General features: G+C 28.4%; 1 protein-coding gene across 2 annotated transcripts in view; it reads left to right on the forward strand.

The window, feature by feature from the left end:
• LOC129975046 (proto-oncogene tyrosine-protein kinase receptor Ret-like) overlaps positions 1-21,755 on the forward strand; it is an 84,496-nt gene that overhangs the window by 55,211 nt on the left and 7,530 nt on the right. For both annotated transcript variants that reach the window (XM_056087918.1, XM_056087919.1), the window contains 5 exons: positions 3,940-4,062; positions 6,959-7,029; positions 9,339-9,379; positions 11,954-12,050; positions 19,055-19,154. In XM_056087918.1, coding sequence (XP_055943893.1) covers positions 3,940-4,062; positions 6,959-7,029; positions 9,339-9,379; positions 11,954-12,050; positions 19,055-19,154 — 432 coding nt within the window. The remainder of the gene's footprint in view (positions 1-3,939; positions 4,063-6,958; positions 7,030-9,338; positions 9,380-11,953; positions 12,051-19,054; positions 19,155-21,755) is intronic.

The following is a 21,755-nucleotide window of genomic DNA, read 5'->3' on the forward strand; positions in this document are numbered from 1 at the left end:
TTTATTACCAATGGCTCATCTAGTTATTTTTTTTTTCTTTTTAATTTCATTCGTTTTTTACTCCATGTAATGGCGAAGAACTTTTCTTCCAATTCTTATCATTTTGCTTATTTATAAATTATATTTTTATATACTTTTTATTTTTCTATTTATAAGCAGTTCTAAGCAAGAACGTTTTGCTTTGCTTTTCTGTGTTTTACTATTTGGTTTGTTCATTTATTTCGTTTTCATTTTTGGACGTTTTTATTTCAACATTTGATGTTGAAAATAGATAGGTTTCTTTTCTTTTTGCTGATATATTGTTTAATTTCGTAGTTTATTTATTTTCCCCTTTTTTTCTATCACTTTTCACTTTTCTTTCTACAGTAGCTACTATTGTTTGCGACCATTTATTATACGCTCTGTTAATATCACTTTGTCATGTTATAGAAAAAATACTGTAATCGTCAAAAGACTTGAGATCAAAATTTTGACGAATCCCCACATTTCAGAACTTTTCGAATTCAGAAAGCACATTTTTAAAATTATCTTCTGTCTATACACGATAACACTTTAAGATTTATGGCGTGAAATTTGGTATATGGTTTACATGGTCTTTATACCAAATTTGTAAATTTTTATCAAATTCTATCAAACGAAATCAATTTAAAGAAATCTCTCTGCCCAGTTGTTCGAATTTTAATTAATTTGGTATGCATATTTAATGTTTAAAATATAGATCCATCCATATTTAAAGCCACATAGGTCAGGTTGTTCCATCTGTTGATCTTATTTTCACAAACTTGTCAACCCGATAATTCCAAAACATAATGACTGAAATTTAGTACGTGAGATTGTGACTTGGGTTGGTAAAAGCTTGCCTAAAACACAAATTCAATTTTTGCATATTATTAACCGCATGCCAGGGATTTATCGCCCAAAAAATCGCGAAGGATGACAGGATAGTCATATCACTGACTTCGGGGTGGGGGGCAAAGGCACACAGATAAATAATACTGAATGCCCGAACAGCCGCAACGGCAACACTGTCGGGAATTGTGATTGTGTCCTAAGAGCCATCACCGGCCACGGTACAACCCTTTCCTAAGGCAGTACGTCCAGTCATTCATGGGAAGAGCCAGACCCCCCATATTTTCGTGTACCCTCCAGGTTGGCGCGATCCAACCACCATGCCGGAAGCATCTCATTCTCATTTCAAGGTGCCCCCCCCCCGGTAGGAAGGATGATAGGATAGATGTAATAAAAATATTAAATGTGCTCCAAAAATCGGTATTTATAGCTACTGTTCACCATGCCATGCAAGGCATTTGCAAAGTCCACAAATTTATGCGGAGGGAAAAGATAATACTTTTATTAGAGAGTGAGCGAGAAAATTTTTGGAAAGACCACTTCCTGTGGTTATTTTTTATGTTTCAAAACTCATCAAATTCTGTTCAATTTTAAGAGTTCTAAACTTTTTATTTCCCTAGTTTCTTTACAAAAATGATATGCTGCAAAATTATTCCAAATTTCCTTCATCAAATTCCAATTCCACCAATTTTGTATGCCTTCTCGTTTCCCCTTCTTGGAATAATTTCCTCTCGGTGTGCCAGTTGATTCTCTAAAACCAAAAGGTTGAGCTAACTAACCAGATTAAATGAATGAAAGATGTTTTCTGTAATCTATAATGATTTCAAAAATCTCATGACTTACAAATTACGCACGGCTATATTTTGCAGTACAAAATATGAGGTTCTTCATGTGTTGCATTTTTTTGTTTGTCGTATCATTTCAGATTCAAGAAGCATTCAAAATCTCAATATTTATTTTAATCAGTTAAATAAAGAAGTGAAACTGCCAATTATCGACAGTATTTTAATATAGGTAACTTTACAGAAAGAAGATACCACAATGCGCATTATAGAAATCAAATACTTAATCCATTTCTAGAAACATTGCAATCTTCCACCTGTCTTGAAAAGAATAAAACCATCTAAATAAACATTTCGAATAATAATTATATTAATAATTTCATGAACTATACAATCTTTTATGTTAATAAATTATCATAACTTTCCATTCTCTTATTTAACCCTTTCTAGGGCCTTGGGAAGTATGCTTCCCACCAAATTTATCAATCTTTGCATGAAATTATGTAGGTTTGGTATAAGTTCTGACAAATTTTTTTAGTAAGTCAGGAACTTAGATGCTTCAGTTCTTTATCTCACACAAAATGATGTGTCTTGATTTGTTACTTAATTATTAATTAACCAAATTAATTAATGAATCAAATTAAATTTATCTAATAAGCTAAATGAATCCCTTTTCTTATTCGAATTTCAAGCCTAAAAATATTTTAACATAATATGACTAGAAAAAAATGGCCCTTTAAAGGGTTAAGCCAGCGGGAATTTTCTCCCATCAAGCAAAATCGTTTATTCTGTTCTTTTTATTTGAACATATATATCTGGGCATATCGCAAAGCATGGGGGCGTAAAGCAAAATAAAGGAAAGGGGCTTCATCTCCGACTAACACATGCAGTAACACAATATATAGCTTTTGTGTTTTCGTAGAATAATGAAAATATATATCAATGTCAATCTCTTGCTAATTTCATTCAAATATGCTGTTGCATATTACCCAGTTCCTATATACAGGAGCATTCTAACCAAAGATGGTCAATTCGTTCGCATATTTTGTTCAAAATTCAGTACACATTTACATTTTATTTCTGATGATAAAATTATGTACCGAATTTCATCCATTAACCTTTTGAGTTTTTGATTTATAGAGCTCATATGCACACTAACTTCCTGACACTAACACTAACACTAATACACTAACACTGACACTAAAACTAATACACTAACTTCCTGAAAACATCAAAAATGTGATAAAATTTTCCAAATTATTTGTTAGAATTAGTACCAGATTTCATCTCTCACTTCCATGCGTATTTTATTTATTGTATTCTCGAACATAATTTTTTAAAATGTGTTTTTTGAACTCATGGAAATCTAAATTGTAGAAGTTCTTTAAAGTACAGTGTTCTAATTTTTTTGAAAATTACAATGCTCTTTGCATGCTAAGAGCATCTCTTTGCATACGAGAAAATAAAAAATAGGAAGTCTTTAGTGCAACATAACTAAAAAAATTTAATATTCAAGGAAAAATTAATCAAAATGAAACAACGTGACAGCAGATTTTTCAAAAATCATTATTCTTATGGAATTCCAGTGCTTAATAGAATAAGATGTCTTATATTTCTATACTTAATAATCCTTGCTGTAACGTTCACCTTCTTCTTCTTTTTCCTCTTTTTTTTTTTTTTATCGGTCAACGCGACAAACTAATTATTTTTAACAAAAAAAGTAATCTGTAAAAAAAAAAAATCTTGGGACAAGAACTGGAATCATCATTACAAGATCCAAATCAGTTTAATCAAGCGATTAAAAATAAAATTAAACAAGCTGGAAAACATCTGCTGCATGCAGAAGTGAAAACCTTAAAAAGAAGGCTATAAAAATCTGAAAATAAACACAAATTGCTGATCAAGTGGTTTTGTAGACACAGAGTCGAAAACAAACACTCTATACATGCTTTAATAGCATATTCTATTTTAGAAGCAGTTTGATGGATTCCTTATCGTGAAACAACGCAAGGAGAAAAAAGAAACTTCAACACTCTTCGAGTTAGAATTATTTTCTCTTTTAAAAACATATCATTGCGTCAATGTCAAAAAAAAATTGTTAACATAATCCAACTGCTAAAATTTTAAAAGGATTTTCTTTCGTCCCAGTTTTGAAAATTATAACTGCATTTACGATAAATTCCTTTTCAGAAAGATTTTTCTTAAAATAAAGATATCCATAGACTATCGTTTTAAGTTAAAAATAAATTTAAGAATGTTCTAAAAGTCTCACATTTAAAATTTAAATTATTCCAAAAAAAATTTTCAGGTCGTACATCGAGACTTAGCTGCTAGAAATGTTTTGGTGGCGTCTGGAAAAGTTCTCAAAATTTCTGATTTTGGTCTCAGTCGAGATGTCTACGAAGGGGACACTTATCTCAAAATGTCTAGGGTAAGTAAAAGAAAACGGTGGCACTCTTCCAATATTCTAGTGACAAATTCAGTGCATTTCAAAGAAAATTGTTGCAAATTCTTTTATCTTTAGAAGAAAGTGTTAAGAAAAATGTTGCTAATGTTTTCTAAACTTCCTGTATGAGCCTTATTTATTCTAAATTTAATTTTCTTGTTTAGTTCCTGTAATATTTGATTTAATTTGAGTGATGCATGTAAAGAAAGGATATTGTAATAAATTCTTCATTTATTTCATGACTATCTTGAGAAATATTTTTCAATTATCTCTACAAAGAAAAATTATTTTAATATTTTCTGAACTTGATTATTAATTAATAGATTACTTTAAATGAAGTTAGAATTTCATATGAAAGATATCAGATAGTAGCGAATTTAATAAAAAAATTATTACAAGATTCAAGTTTTTTTTTTAATTACAATTAATCATGAAATATATTAACCCTTCAAAGCCTACTGATCAAATTTGATACATAATTTACTTTTCGTATTAGCTATGAATAGAAATGTTTTTAGACTAAAGGATACTTTTGGATCTTTAAAATAGAAATTTAGAATATATTTTAGAATAGAAAGAAAAACTTTTAGGATATGTAATTTTTAGGATAAAATTTAGAATAATTTTTTTAAATAGACAATTTTTCAAAATTTTATTTTGATTTCTTTTATTGTGTATTTTTCTGTTGTCATATGCGGACTTTTTTATTTTGAAATTTGAAAAGTCATGCATTAATGGATTAAAGATCGAAAATAAAAAAATAATAAAAAGTAGAATATATATATATATATATATAAATTGAATGTCAGTTTGTTTATTTGAACCTTGTACAATTCCACATCTCTTGATGGATTCAAATTAAAATTAGCAAAGGTTTTTTTTAAAATCCAATTAAAAATTTTCTACCCCCGTCTAGGAAGGGAATTAAAAGAATTAAAGCTTTTTTGCAATACTTTCTGAACATATCACTCTGCAAATAATTACTTTTAGACCACCTCAAAATTCAAAAAATTAACTTTATAATGACATCAGTTTTATTACCGTATCAATTTCTCTGGATTTTCAATTGATTTTTCAAAGGTAATTGAAAAGCATAACTTTTATCAATTCCATTTTAGTATACGCTTACAAAATGTAGGCTTTACAATCATATGTGTTTTACTTTTTTTTACAAGCTTAAATAAAGAAACAGACGCAGGCGAAGCCTCCTGTGAGTGTTTAATAGTGTATAAAAACAGCATTTTTTATAATTTACTTGAAAGTAATTCTTATCAAAATTATAGAGATAGAAACAAAATCTCAAAAAGTAGCATTGCAAACATTACTATAAGAAAATCAAGCAAAGCTAAACATCGTAAGAAAAAAAAATTCCTTAATTTTTATATAAAAGTTAAAATAGATTTAATTCTAAATTACTTGAAGCATTTTCATAACATAAATGTGTGTGTGTGTTTGTGTGTGTGTGTGTGTGTTTGTGTGTGTGTGTGTGTGTGTGTGTGTGTGTGTGTGTGTGTGTGTGTGTGTGTGTGTGTGTGTGTGTGTGTGTGTTTATTTCTACCTAATTCCCTTCGATTGTAATATATTTCCCTGCTCTGATTGAATTAATTTTCATTAATTACACGTTTTAGTTAATTACACGTGTTTAGTTAATTACACGTACTTAGTTTTTTCCTTTTATTATTTGAAGTATAAGTAATGTAATAAATATTTTTGTATATAAGATCAAATTTATTCTTCAAATAATTATATATTATTATATTTTATAGAGTATTATATTTTTTAAAGAAAAATTTAATGTTGTCTATTTGTCTATCTGCTTTTAATCGTAAGTGATTTAATTCTTACTAAGCCACGTATTAATTCTTAATTTGTATCATTTTTTTTTTTACATAATGGTGCATTGAATCTACAATTTGAAGATGGGAAAAAGCACCAATGAATGTAAACACACAAAACATGAAATCTCAAAGAAAAAAAAGTTAAAAATGAAAATCACCAAATCTCAGTTGTTAGGTATTCCAAATAAAAAATGAGTTTAAAAAACAACAAATGAGACAAATATGTAGATTTAATTTTTATTATTTCTAATCGCTTTCAACGGCCAGCTGTTCTACTACTTATAAATAATATTAATTTTATTATGTCAAACAACTTTAATAAAGCACATCTTATCATAGAAATAAGTATATTAAAATATAACATATAAATAAGCATAGAGAATTCTGATTTGTTAACTTTATTTGCAAAATGGTGAGATTAACTGACGAAATTAGCTTAGCTATTAATGTTTATTATTATTATTGTATAAGATCTTCTTAAATTGGGATCTTTGATGACGTATTTGGGGAATCATGTACTTCCGTATGAAATATTAATTGGAGAAATTAGTACAATGATTAGAGTTGATGGGATTGTGTCAAAGATTTTCTTCATGGAAAATATATAGTGAAGTAATTTTTATTGAATAATTTTTATTCGAGAAAATGTATATTTCAGTTGAAAATAGAAGAGGAGTGGCATGTAAGCAGACATTGATAGCATACTTAAAGGTCTTTGGCTTTCATATAAAATTAAAATTGTAGTGTTATTGGCTAATTAACTGGTTCTTTGTTTTCACCAATTATTTTAAATGTGTAGATTATTATTTACCGATTAAGGCAATTTTTAAATCTTTTATCTTTTTCAAAATGCTGATTCAATTGTAGTCATGAAAATACTTTTACAAAAATAGGATCGTCCCATGTTTTGGAGGAGAAACTAACCCGGATATGAAAAAGACTTGAAATACATTTTACCCAAACAAATATTATAAGTATTTATTGAATGATTCAGTAACTCATTTTACCAAAAGATTCTTCTGAGTGGTCTTTCCTTTTTTTAGAGCAAAGTACCTGTGAAATGGATGGCCCTTGAATCACTTGAAAATCAATTGTATACGACAAAGAGTGATGTGTAAGTAATTCTTCAGATATTTTTATCGTTAAACATTCAAAATGGAAAATTCTTGTCAATAGATGTAAGGTTCCATAAATATTTATTGGATATATTCATTATTTTGGTTGAAGCAGCGTGCAGGTTTGAAGACATGGACGAGACGTTGTATTTTTAATTATCTTTAATATCCATTTCGGGAAAGCAATTTATTTACAAGCAGACGCAGCGCGACACAAAAGCAGAAGTAAGAAAGAAGCGCGAAACAAATGATCACGTCTTATATAACATAGGATTTCTGGCCACGCGCCGATGGAATACATGTTTTGACCTCTGACAAGGGCAATGGAAGTATCACTTTCATTTGATACGTAGTACTGATGGCGCATTACTTTGACATAGGAATTAATTAAACCGAAAGTGGAATTGGATCACGAAATAAGAGAATATTTTTAGAATGAAGTTACTATGGGCTAAATTAAGATAAGATCTTGGAAATTAATTAAATTTAAATTAGAATTAAAATATCATTACATATATATATCATGTAATTTAATCTCACGTCGCCTAATTTAATTTAATTTTGGCAAAACGCGCGAATGTATGAAAACTTCTTTCTCGCCATATTTCAGCGACACGATGACAAACAAAAAAATTGATGATTTCCTTCTGATAGAATAATTGATATATATAAAGAAGTATGATAAATTATAAATATATTCACATCAATAATTTTATTGGCTGGATATTAATAAAATTAGCTCGATATATATCAAAAATTGGAATCATTTTTATTGCAAGGATTGGGAAAGTTGGGCGTATGAATGCTCTGCATAGTTTTACTAGTTACAATAGAATAGATATTATCGTATTTTAATGGTACTAAAAGTCATCAATTGTTTTTAGTGTAAGAGTGAAAATAAATTCATTCCTCAAAACAGTTGGTACTCTTTTAGCATCTTTTATAAAATGAATTACTGGAATAAAAAAAACACTCTTAAATTTATTTCTATTACTCGTGCTAGTAAAATTAGACGATACTTTTTAATTTTTAAATAATGTTTCCATAATTAATATTTCCATGTCAACCTGCTTAGTAATGTGGTGGAATGAAAATCATTATGATCCGTGCAGTGGAAGCAACAGGGCTTATGTTTTCAGAGACATTTCTTTAATGATCACATTTCACACAAAACAAACACAAATACGAAAAGACGAAAAGACATTAACGTGCGCATACTATAACAGAACACCTTTTCATCCCATTATTTACAATCGCAATACACTATGGAATGCTTACCTAATAAGTCATCGCCGTCTATTATCAGAAAGATAAGATAGAGTAAGGCAACAGCTGCATTAATGGTTTTTTTCTACTAATATTAGATGTTTCATTTATATGAAAAATAAAAGAAGGTAGAACTTTTAATAAACAGATAATTAAATACTGTTTAAATACTACCATTCAAAATGTCGATAAATCTCTTTCTCTAAGATCTTTCCTAGTATCCTCCTTCCGCCACTTTCTAACACCAAGGCTTGCAGAGGCCTGGTATTAAGGTCTCGGCTTCAGAGCCGGAGGACTTCAGGTTCGAGACCTGATTCCACCGAAGAACCATCGTGTAAGCGGGTTTGGTGCACGTTAAATCCATCGGGGCCAAACGTCCTCCCGCTGGTGTGGTGTGGAATTTTGGAGAGGGGGTTGCTAGCTCTGTTGTCGTCCTCGTCATCAGACCGGGGTTCAAAATTATGAAATCCGTTCCAAAATAGCCCTAGTGTTGCTTTAAAAAGGGACGTTAATATAACTAATATAACTAAACCTAGATGAATTTTCTGTTTGTTAGTCAGATCATATGTATGAATGCGATAAATCAGAAAAATAAAAGGATTGATATGTTTAATTTAGTACGTGATTGCTGATCTGGCAATAACTTTTGGATACAATCACTCAGTGAGGAGTGTTCTAAAACTTTCATAATTATACTAGGAAGCTAAACTCAAAGCAATCTGTATCGTATAAGTATACAAGTCACTGAAAGGAAGGGTATTCCTGCTGCTTTAATTCAGGTTACAAAGGATATGAAGAGGCATTCTATCTCATCAGAAAAAAAATTATATAAATATAAACTATTATAAAAGTTATTAAATTAAGCATTCACAATAAACAGAGATAGTATGAATTTTTAAAAGAAATTTTATTGACCTAAATCTTTAGAGTTGATTTTATTTAAACTTGCTACTATCCATATATATTTTTTTAATTAAAGCAATAAAATAATGTAAAGCTTTATTATATAACATGTTCATTCAAATTTAAATTTCTTTTTCAGATGGTCTTTCGGCATCTTGTTATGGGAAATCATTACGATAGGTAATATATTCATGCATTTCTAAAAAAAAAAAAAAAATTTCTTGATAAATGTAAAAGCATTGAAAAATTGCTGTACTGACAAACTGGTATATCATATTTTGCAAATGGAATATTAGAATATATACTTTAGAGTAAAATTAAATCATTATACCCATAATACATTAAAGCATGCTAAAAGTTGTTATGATTAAGACAGATATTCAAATTTTAGAGAAATCAAGAAATATTTAGGACAAAATTTACAATTTAAAATAAAATTAATGAAATGAATTTTGATTGAATTTCTGAAGATTAATACTGCTTAATAAACGTTTTGTAAAATTCTATGTTCTGTTAATCAAGTTTTTCTTTAAAACAAGATAATTAAATAAGTTTATTGAACTTATTTCATGTTTCTGAAAGTATTATTTATTAATTTAAATTTCACTCGCTTCCTGTGGTGAAATTTTGTGCACTCTTCGGTTTTTAATGACAATACACTATTTTAATATTTTCAGAACTTCTTAATTATCAGGCAATTAAAAACTTTAATTAAAATAATTGTAAATTTTGAAATTAAATCTTGATTCCATATGTTTGATTCCATCTGGTAGTCAATTTTAGAAAAAAATAATTCTAATACATTCCAAAATATTTATAATAATAAATTATAATTAAAACCTAAAATATTGGAAAAGAAAATTTAAGAAATTATACCTTTTATTGCATTATTAAAAGCATGTTTTAAAAATTGCTTTTCATATTGTTTTACTCTTTTTTGATAGAACATTTATTTAAATGTTATTAAATTTGTATTTTCAAAAAAAATTAAAAAAATTATAATTATCTAATGGATATTTTAATATTTAAGCAGAGTGTTTTTAATACCAAAATTCATTATGTGTGTGTGTGTGTGTGTGTGTGTGTGTGTGTGTGTGTGTGTGTGTGTGTGTGTGTGTGTGTGTGTGTGTGTGTGAAATATATCACAAAAATGTTTCATCTGAAGGTAAAAAATATTTTGGATTTTTTTTTTTTTTTTTTTTTTTTTTTTTTTTTTTTTTACTAATGTTAAATTTATTACTTTCAAAATATTTTTTAATTGCTGCATTTGAAAGAATAGAGAGTTCCAAAAATTATCTGCAATTTATTCTTTTGGAATCAAAGCGAATTTATATTAACAACTAAATTACTTTCTTTTTATACAGTTAATATAAAAGTATCATATTTTAAAAAGTTTAAAACTATCATTTTTCAGATGGATATTTTTTTTTACAAAAGCATAAATATGTTTTACTAGTTGCCATTACAGCTATGGAAATCTTTTGAGGTCTTTTGTTCATAAAAAAATTAGCAATTAATATTTATTGCAAAACTTCATTATAAAAAGTCATTATTAGTCATTTTCTTATGATTAATTGTAATTAATTAATGATTAATGATTAATTGCAAGTAATTTTCTCATAGAAAAAAACAGAAAATGTAACATAACAAATTTAAACCAAAAATTATAGATTCATATCACTCATACCAAATCAGTTGAGAATATGCATATGATTAAAATCATATGTGAGAAATTAATAACACTTGCTTCAAACGATTTTTAAAACTCACAATACTTTAAAAAATGAAACTATGCCAAACGATTTTTAAAAAATTGTCATAAGCTAATTTCTTTACATATGTTGCTAATAATTTTGAAAGAATAATACAGAATTCAACAAAGCATTCTGAGATGGCATTCGGAAGTAAATAAATGAATTATTTTAAAATATCCATAACGTTTTTATTCAACAGCAAGAGAAACATCAAAATTAAGGTAATCCTTTTTCCTCCTCTTCAAATAATATCTTAATATTTGAAGACTATTTTGAAGAAAATACAGTCAGTAGTTCGGATTTCAATAGAGTTTCATTTTTCTATTTAGTTTGCGTTTGAATATATAGAAAGGTCATCAATAATAAATTAATATGCTGTCTATTGATTTTTGTAAGTACTTTACAAAAAACAAATAAATGAATGCAGGACTTAGATCGTATTTTTCTGCGTTTATCATGTGCAGATTTGTAACTGTGTTCAGAAATATACAATAAAATATGTTTTGTAGTTTACAGAATTTATGCATGCATTTAAGTGAATTTAAATAACTTTATTTTCAACTTGGAATAATACTATCTAGATGCGTAAATACATATCTAAGAAATGTTTCTTAATAATCTTTTTAGCGGTTAATATATTTTTTCTATTTGAATAAATTTATGCATTCTGCTTTTTTTTAAAGAATTTGTTATACTTTTGTGGTAATAAAATAAAACTTAGAATTCACGCATTCTTAATTTTTATTTTATTTGAATTATATAATTTCTGATAAATAATGGTCTTTTGAACAAATTCAGAGATAAGGAGATAAATATATTTGGTATTTATGTTATAGGTATGTGGAAAAAGTGTTATTCTATTTTTGATTTTTAGTACAAATCACTTTTGCAATCTAAACCAGTTCTTCTTAGAAAAAGCTTTTCTGGAAAAATATATTTTTATTATAAAAATGCTTGATTTCTTCCAGTCTATTAGTCCAATATGTTTCTGTTTTATTAGGGGGTTGCCCGTATCCTGGAATTCCTACAGAAAGACTTTTCCAACTTTTGAAGGAAGGATACCGGATGCCAAGACCGGACAATTGTCCATTACAGTTGTAAGTATTTACTCTCCACAATTTTAAATGCATAAATTGATTACTGTTATCTTTTTTTACTTCATAAATAAATTAAAATTATATTATATATAGTATCAATTTTATTAAAAAGACTCGAAATCTATTTTAATGTGTTTCTTGGGTTTGTCATCAGTGATTCAAAAAAGAAGGCCAAATACATTCTCTAGTAACTCTTCAACAAATGCTCTTCTTATCTGCTTCAATCTATTTTTGGATTAATCCTAGTTTAGCTCTCCCCCGAGTTTATCGCCAATGTGGTAACCCAAAAATGCAAGCAGGATAATTTTCTTAGTAACCCTAATGCTGCTTAGTTTACAATTTTTTCATTTGTTGAGTAGTGCATCTTCTACTGTTATTTTGTAAGAAATAAAATTAAAAGTAATCGACAAATAAACCTCAATGAAAGAATTTAATTAAATTACGTTTCATAAATGAAAATATTATTAATGCTAATAAAACATTCAATGCTATTTTTAAAGCGAACTATGAACAGATAATATTTAATTTTTTTTTAATTCTTATCAAATTATTTTATTCTAATTAAAATCGTCTGTTTACGAATTTTATCAGAACAGAAACTAAAAACATCTGCTAGAAGCTTTTTAAATCTTTTGTCTTTATTTCACAGATTTTCATCTCAATATTCTAATAGAATTCTTTGCGATTTGTTGTTCTTTTCGTAGATTTCCCGTAATTATTCCATAAGTTAGTTATGAAAGTTCAATAATCCGATGTCTGATGATTATTATAATTAGAAATATTAGGTTCACAAATATTATGAGGTATATTGTATTTGTGAATTCGATGTCTACATTTCGAAATATATATAGTCCTGACAGAAATACATTTGCATCACCGAGTTCTGTTGAATTTTTTTTAATGGAAATCATTCCCTGCTGAAATGAAGAATTAACTGAACCGAGTAAGTGTATTTATTCCTTCAAATTTCGTCGTAAGAAAAGTACCCGTTTCTAGTATCGAAACTATTAAGATGCTTTTATTTTTCTTTGTACTGTTCATCTTATTCTCAGAATCCTTAATTTTAATGAGCTAGCGAAGCTACTAGGTTCCCGTTTCCGCTACTAGCGAAGCCATAGGATGTTTTTTTAAAGTAAAAAATTTTGTCCGGTGCCTTTTTCAGATGCGAAGACATCGCGTCTGCGAATTTTATTGTATAAAATACAGACCGGAGCAGCCGGTTTGCAAAAGTTCGTTATTACAGAATTCAAAATAAATTCAAAAATCGTGACCCCATAAAGATTCAAAAAGAAGTGTTCTTAGATAAAGCAGTCGTGATCAATAAGTCTCATAATTTTAATATAAATATTGGGTAACTGTAACTGTTTCACACTATTGTTTATATGTTCTGCCATCTTGATTGGCGACTTTTTACTGTTGGCATTCTTGGCGAAACAAGGAGCACACTAAAATAAAATATGACCTTTTTTTTTTTTAATAGTCATTTGCTTTATTAGATTGGCGACTTGGCATCTTTCGGCAAATAAAAGAACACAAAATAGATTCCAGCCAATAGGAATTTAAATAAAACGTATAAATACTTAATCCAAAATTTTATGCATCATTTCCAATAAAAATAAACCACAAAACTGAACTACATGTTTAAATTTATGCATTTCATATAAGTTTCTGGGAATGTTAATATAATAAATTTTGTGCATTATTTCTGGGGAAAGGGAGCACAATTATGAATATTATTCGCAATCTTTAAAAAAATCTTGTTTAAGAAGCACACGATATGTTGGTCCACTTGGATGTAAGCTCATAATTTTAATATTTTATCAGATAAAACTTTATTAACTATTTTTCTTTTTCCTCAATATTTATTAGAAATGAAATTGATGGTTTCAACATGTGAAAAATATATTCTTCAGTACTATAAGCGTTATATGAAAACTCTTGTTTTCGAACATGTACATTTTCCAGCTTTGTTTCTAATTTATATTAATATTATAGCAATATATATTTTTTCCAAAATGTTATTTCAGTTGTCAGGCCCTTTTTTCTCATATGAAACCTACAATCTTAAGTGAATAGGATTTTTTTGCCACTTTCTGACATAGCATGCTCAATTTACGGTCAAATACATACACAGTTCGCTTAAAATTTGATTTTGAAATTGAATTAAATATTGCTTCAAACTTCTAATAGATAGCGCCACATGTCCATTTTTCTCAATTAATATGAAATTTATAGCGTAAATGAAATGTCAATGGATCGAAAATTGGATATAAAGGGGGGGGGATTAATACACTTCTCTGAGAATTTAATTTCAGCAACAGAACAGAAAATAAAGTCACTCAAATAGTTGAATGTACGAAAGTTTCATACAGTTTCACAAGTAATATTTAAATAAACGTGCACAGTGTCATAATTAAAGTTTAGGGATTTAGAATTAAACAAAGAAGATGCTAGGCTGAATGCAAAGCAATTTCATGTGCATACTATTTGGACCATAAAGAAAAGATTTATGAAAAAAGAAAAAAATATTATTGTTTACTCTTGGAACGAGGATTGAAAAAGTACTGCAGGCCGAATTCAGGTAGAAAATTATGCATATTTTTTTTACAAATTAATGTAATTAACTAATACTTTAAAGACATTCTAAACAAAGATACTTTTAACACCAACATGTGTTTTTTAAATATTTTCAAATGTTATGTGAATATGAATTATGCAGATTTCATTTCTCCTAATCTTAATTCTTGTAATTTTTTTATACTTAATTGAAGGATAATTAATAAGATATTTAAAAATACGTTTCAAATCGTATATCATATAATTTGAACCCTCGTGAATCCTTCAACAATGGGATTCATGAATGCCAATTCATGCATTGGAGATTTAATTCAAATTAAATTCAACCAATATTATGGTAAATCAATAGATCACTATAAAAGCTAGCTATAAAATAAAAAAAATAAAGATGTAAAAATTAAGATTCAGATTGTAAATTCAATAAATGAATTTCAAGTTATAAAAGTTCAGTTTAAAAAAATCTTACTTTCAAAATTTATACCTATATGTTAAATGTTTATTAAACATGAATTAATCACATAAAATATTTTGGCTTTTACATTTCTCTTTTACGAAGTATATAAACAGAAAGTATTGCAATTTTCAAATAATTTAAACTCGAAATTTTTCACAAATCCCACATTTTATGTTTCTTTTAGTCCAAAAAAAAACACGTTTGGTATTATATCTGTGCCTTTGTCTGTTTTTCTGTGAACGCAATAACTAAAAAAAATATGATCTAGATGGATGAAATTTGGCATGTGGTCTTGAGCCCAAATTTGTAGATTTCTATTAAGTTTTGAACAAAATCTATTCATCCATGTGTCTATTTGTCCGGGTGCAATTGCTACAAAGTATAAAGTGTTAGATGGATGAAATGGTGGGCAATTTTAACATCTAAAATGTAGATCAGTATCAAATTTTTTTCTAAATTCGTTAAAGGGTTAGTTTCCTATCGATCTATACACTTGTATTCATGTAAACGTAGGTTTAAATTGTAAACAAAAAAAAATGAAGGAATTAAAGGCCTGAAAACTGTATCAAAGGTTACCTTCGAACAGGGATGCAAATCAAGGATTTTTTTTTCTGCGAGGGGTCTGACTTTTGTCCGAGTATTGACCCCACGTGCCCTGAAAATTCCACGCAATTAAAGGTTTTTTTTTTTTTTTTTTTTTTTTTTTGAGGAATTAATGAAGGTGACCTTGATAAAGACTTCAGCTCAGATTCATTTTTACTTCATTGTTTTTACAAGTTAAACTTTATATTTCGCTAATTTGGTTAATTTCATTGGCGTTTTAGATGTAGCAACATTGGCGCGCTTTAAACACCATGTTCCTTCCTTTTAGAAGTTTTTGTCTCTAAAAAGACTTAATTTATAGTATGGTTTCATAAATATTGCTTTGGGTTTTTTTTTTCATTTTTTTTTTCAGTATTATAAAAATTGCAGATATCAGCTCACTGACCTTTGCTACAAACCAGCATTAAAAAATGCAAATAAAACATGAAGTTTATGATGTCGTTACTACATTTTATTCACTTTTCGCTTCATTATCACACATAAAAAAAATACGCCTATCTAAGTTGTTAAACACTAAAACAGAAGTTGAGTTTGCATTTGCTGTAATATTTTTAAACTTCGTCTAGCGTATTTTTAAAATCAATGATGTTTTACAAAATTAGCTTTTTTCTTTGTGTCTTTGAAGCATTACATACAAAATAAAAATAGATTTTGATTAGATTTCACATATTGAGTGAGAATAATATTAAGGAAACAAGATGATTTTTTTTTATTTTTTTGTAATATGTTATATTACTGTTTCATATATTTTGATAATTAATTAAAGAGTTTAATTAATAATCAAAATGTATAAAACAATAATTTCAAAAAAATCAAAATGCATAAAACAAGAGTTTCTTAAAATTCGATATGTGATCACAAAATCACATATCAAAAATTGTAGACTAATCACATACTAAAAGTGTAGTTATGTGTCAAATTTTGTTTTTAGTCTGTTGAAAAAAAGACGTTCAAATGCCATACTTCATTTTGCTATGAAGCACAAAACTTCCATTTACGGACTCTGAAAATAAAAAATTGAATATTTATAGCTTTCACGTCCTTGCACGAGGTTCACAATTTTCATGCGAAAGGATTTGCGTCATCCCCTTCATTAAAAATTCCCTTAGAAAATTTCATGAATTCCCGCTGGGTTTTCCCCCCCGGCTTTTGTGTTTATTTTAATGCTCAATCCAGCAAGATGTACCATTTTTGGCTTCATTGGTGAAAATGAGGATTTTTTTTCTTTTAATAAATCAATGGCCAATGATGTCAATATTATGTATACAGGATTGAATTAATTTTGGCCGAGTATTATTATTATTGTTGTTGTTCTTGATATGATTACTGCATTTTTTATTATTATTAATGCTATTATTATAATTATTATTATCACTATTGGTTTGTTATTATTATTATTTATTGAGACATTTTTAATCTGATAGCATTATATATTAATTTATCATTTTTGTTTGACATAAAATTGTTTTGAAAACTTAGTTTAACAAATCCTTATCAAAGTTGTTCTTTTCTTTTCCTAAAGTCTGTACCTCAGATTTAATCAGACATTTTAATGAATTGTAATAAGAATACATTGAATTGTGTGCTTTAAAATTCTGCATATTTTTCAAAGCGGTAACACAGAAAATATTAGACAGACGAATCGCTATTAATACATGAAAAAAGCTATAGTAGTGTATTTCAGTTTGAAGATTTAAATAAACACCATCATTTTGATTGATATATTGAGAAAATTTTAACTTTTCGATACAGGAGGTATACAAAGAATAAATGCTCTTTTCGGCTAATTTTTCAGCCTTTACATATCATTCCTTTTAAATGCTTTTAATAAAAGAATGGGACTCTTTAATTTTTGTATTCATCTATTTTAACTAATAAAACTGTTAGCAAAAATAATTATTAATGTAAATATAGAGTAAGCAGCTGATCTTTTACTAATACATCTTATCTTCTCAAAATAATGAGAGGCAATCCAAGGTTAATTAAAGCAGAAAAGTAAAATTCTAGTACGTATTATATTCAGACCGTGACAATTAATCCTACCCAAAACAATGAGTAGAATCCCCAAGTAGATGGCATAGAAATATAATAGAACGGAAAGCTTTTATACGCCATGAATATTCTAGTATTGTTTGCTAATGTTTAAATATTTTTATGGATTATTTTAAACGTTTCTAAGGCGTTCCACAAAAAAAAAAGTTACATATATAGATGTTTCGTAAAATAACTTTTCCTCTTTGAAGGCATCTGCATATCGCATTAATGAATAGAATAAAACCTAATTTCATTTACATATTATAAAAGACATTAAAAAAAAGGGAAAAGAAAAGATATAGAAATAAAAGTCGCCAATACAAGAAATTGTAGCGTTGTCGGAAACGAAAGTGGGTTGAATAGTCACGATGAATGCTTGGAAAATGAATATTTAGAAAATGAATTGCGCAGAGTTTCGAATAAGTAATTCTATTCTTATAAACAGCGTAAACAGATGCTAGTTTTCTTGTAAGCTAGAAGCGCGCTCATATGTTGGCACGTTTTTGTGCTACATTTGACGAATTTTGGCCAAATGTAACACAAAAGCGTTAAACGTTTTCACCGTTAATTAATAAGTAACCTTTTTCTTTCAGTATCTTATAGAACTAGAAGATGTGAAATAAAAAACAAAGTATAATTTGTAACGCACCGTAGCGTTAATATTTAATAACATAAGAATAAACAATAAAGGTCCGGAATTCTATGAATTAAAAAAAAACGTTACGAGTATTCAAATCAGAATTAATCATTAATAACTTTTCGAAACAAATAAAAAACTATTAGTAGAAAAAAAAATGCATTGCCAAATACAAAATAAAAGAAATTTCTGAAAGGAAATAAAGGAACTAAGTTTTAGCTGACTAGTGAAGTAAGAATTTAATGCATCAGCGTTATAAAAATTGCAGACATCAGCTCATTGACCTTTGCTACAGTCCAGTATTTAAAAAAATGCAAATAAAGCATGAAGTTTACGATCTCGTTACCACTTTTTATTTATATTTTGCTCCATTCTCGCACATAAAAAAAAACACCTATCTAAGTTGTTAAACTCTAAAATAGAAGTTAGGATTTTGCATTAACGGGAATATTTTTAAACTTCGCCCAGCGTATTTTTAAAATCATTAATGAGTTAAATTTAATTCAATAAATGAATTTTTATAACCGATTTAATGAATTTAATTTAACTTTTTTTTTACTGCTGCAGAGTTTTTTCAATTTGTTTATAATCATTTATAAAAAGTTGAAATATTTGTGAAAAACATTGATACGGTCAAGTTTGTGTTACAAAGAATGTTTTCAAGAGGTATTTTTCTCTTTCTGAAACAAATTCTTTCAGGTACGAACTAATGAAAATCTGCTGGTTGGAAAAACCTAATGAGAGGCCACACTTCAAAGAGTTGGTTCAGAAGATTGAATTTATTCTGGAAGAAATATCGGTAAGTGAAAGTATAATTCTTTTGCAGAAAAAACCTTTACTGGTTACTCCGATCCAATCGAAGGCACGCGGAAAAATCTGAATGACCGGACTGCCGAGACAGCAACACTGGAGGGAACTATGGTTGAGTCCTAAAAGCCATCACCGACCAAAGAACAACCCTTCCCGTGGGAAGTACGTTCCGTCACCAGTAGGAAGTAGCCGATCCCCACCATATATGCACCCACCATGGCTGCGAGAACCAACCACAATACCTGAATCCTCATCCACAATACCACAATACCGGAACCAACCACAATACCGAAATCATCCTCATATCTGAGATGCTCCCCTATGGGATTCTTTTGTAGAAGAAATAAAACAGTTTCGAATATATTGTTGGAGAAGAACAACAGAATTATTTTTTAGTATAAATCATAGCATGAACATCTGTATTTTATACAAATCACTTTTATTGATTATAAATCATATGTTTTTAAGACGACGGTGGACTCTATTAGGCACTTTGCGAATTATTCATGGTGAACAAATGTTTTATGCATATGTGGTGAATAGCATATAAGCCAGTTAACAACTACGATGTATGGGCAATTGCTTTTGTATAATGGTTATGTTACTGGACAACGAACCACAAGGTCCCAGCTTCTATCCTCGCGCATCGACAATTCGCCAAATTGGTGACCTCGGACGATGAACCTTCAACCTTCGTAACAGCTGTTGTGCCGCCATCTACTCGCAAGCAAAGTCGCCAGACTCACTTGATGCAGCAACCACTCACCCACACACACTCGCTACTCAACTGGGTACAGGCGCATTAGACAACAGCTAATAAATACATCACCACTCAACAACCATGTCGTTTGTCTCACCTCCGACTCACTGAAGGGAGAGTCTGTGGTGAATAGCATATACCAGTTAACAACTACACTACACGAGCGTACGCTTTTGCATAATGGTTATGTTACTGGACTGCGAACCACAAGGTCCCAGGTTCTATCCTCGAGCATCGCATATCGCTAAACATATATCTAAAATATAAATAAGGCAAATATCTATTAAAAAATCTTTGAAATGAAATATATTATTTTTAAAAAATTAAAAATATATATATAATTTTTAAAGCTTTTAAATTATTTCAAAAGATTTAATGTTTAGATTTTTCTATTATTTTTATATTATTCTTCTATATAATTTTATTTGGAACAAAACTGGGTGTCATTTTGTAATTCCGATAAAAAGTAATTTTTTAAAAAAAATACGCGAGCTGAATTTTTATGAAAATTTTATGTTTATCTGAACTACTATTGACTTTTAGATATCTAAAAGAACTCTAAACATAAAATGGGTGCATAGTTTTCCTTTAATGTTTAACCCAAATCTTCATTATCAATTTTGCTAATTTTCGTAAAAATGAAAGCATCTATAATATTTCGGAGATATTTCAATATAATTAGAACATTGTTTTGAAAAAAGTTATTGAAATGTAGTTTTTTTTTTTTTTTTCACTATGCCTTCAAATATTTATTTTATTGAAATATTTATTATTATTTATTATATTATTTTATTTATTTTATTATTATCAATACATTTATAAAACTGTTTTAGTTGAATATAAACCGTTTTTAGTTGTTTCAAAGTCTACTGTGCCTTTAAAATATCATTTTTCTAATTTTAATTAATATCGAATGTTGAGATAATATTGATATCTTGTTTTCCGACACGATTATTGGATGCTTGATTTAAATTTACAACAAAAATGTAAAACTGGAGGTGATACATATGAGTTTCATCAAAACAAATTATTCATTACATTGAGCTTAGTTTATAGTGTCCAAATAAAGTCCTATTAAATTTATGTTATTTCATTAGTGTACAATTAAACCCGCTTAAAAAAATCCATTAAAAATCTACTTCGCCCGCTTAAGCAAAATAAAAATCTACTTCCTTTGAACGTCGTTTCTATTCTCGAATTGTTGATTTTCTTTGAATTCTGAGATAATAATTACTGGCATATGTGAATTGCAATTAATAAAATATCTATATTTAATGATTATGATTAATAATATTAAAAGTACTGTATCAGTTTTAATTCCTAACTTACACATTTTACGTATGTCATTTCCAACTGTGGGAAGAGGCACACATACAAGAGGAAGAGAAATTTTCGGTTCGGTAGTCGGTTCTCGCTTTTTTTGGTGAATACATCTTGAGGAGTCGAGTTACTTTCCCTCCAATGATATTTTCTATGGTATGGGTTGAACCGCGGTCGGTGATGGCTGTTAAGATTCAACCTTCATTCTGTCGTGTTGACAATCATTAACTATTAGGGTGTCCCATAAGTTTCTTTCTAATATGAAATGAATACGCTATATTTACTGCTTAATACATTATTTATTTTGTTATATAATAACCCTTTTGCTCTATTACCTTCAGGAAGCCACATTCTGCCTTCTTTCCAAAATTGTTGTATTTTGGACAAGAAATAATCCCCGAGGTGCGCTTTTATTTCGCTGATAGATTTAAAGCGCTTGCCGCGATGGGAATTTTTTAAGGACAGAAAGAAGTAACAATCTGATGCAGCCAGACCTGAAGAGCATGCAGA

Source organism: Argiope bruennichi, chromosome 7 (assembly GCF_947563725.1).
Source record: "Argiope bruennichi chromosome 7, qqArgBrue1.1, whole genome shotgun sequence".
Taxonomy (NCBI): Eukaryota; Metazoa; Arthropoda; class Arachnida; order Araneae; family Araneidae; genus Argiope; species Argiope bruennichi.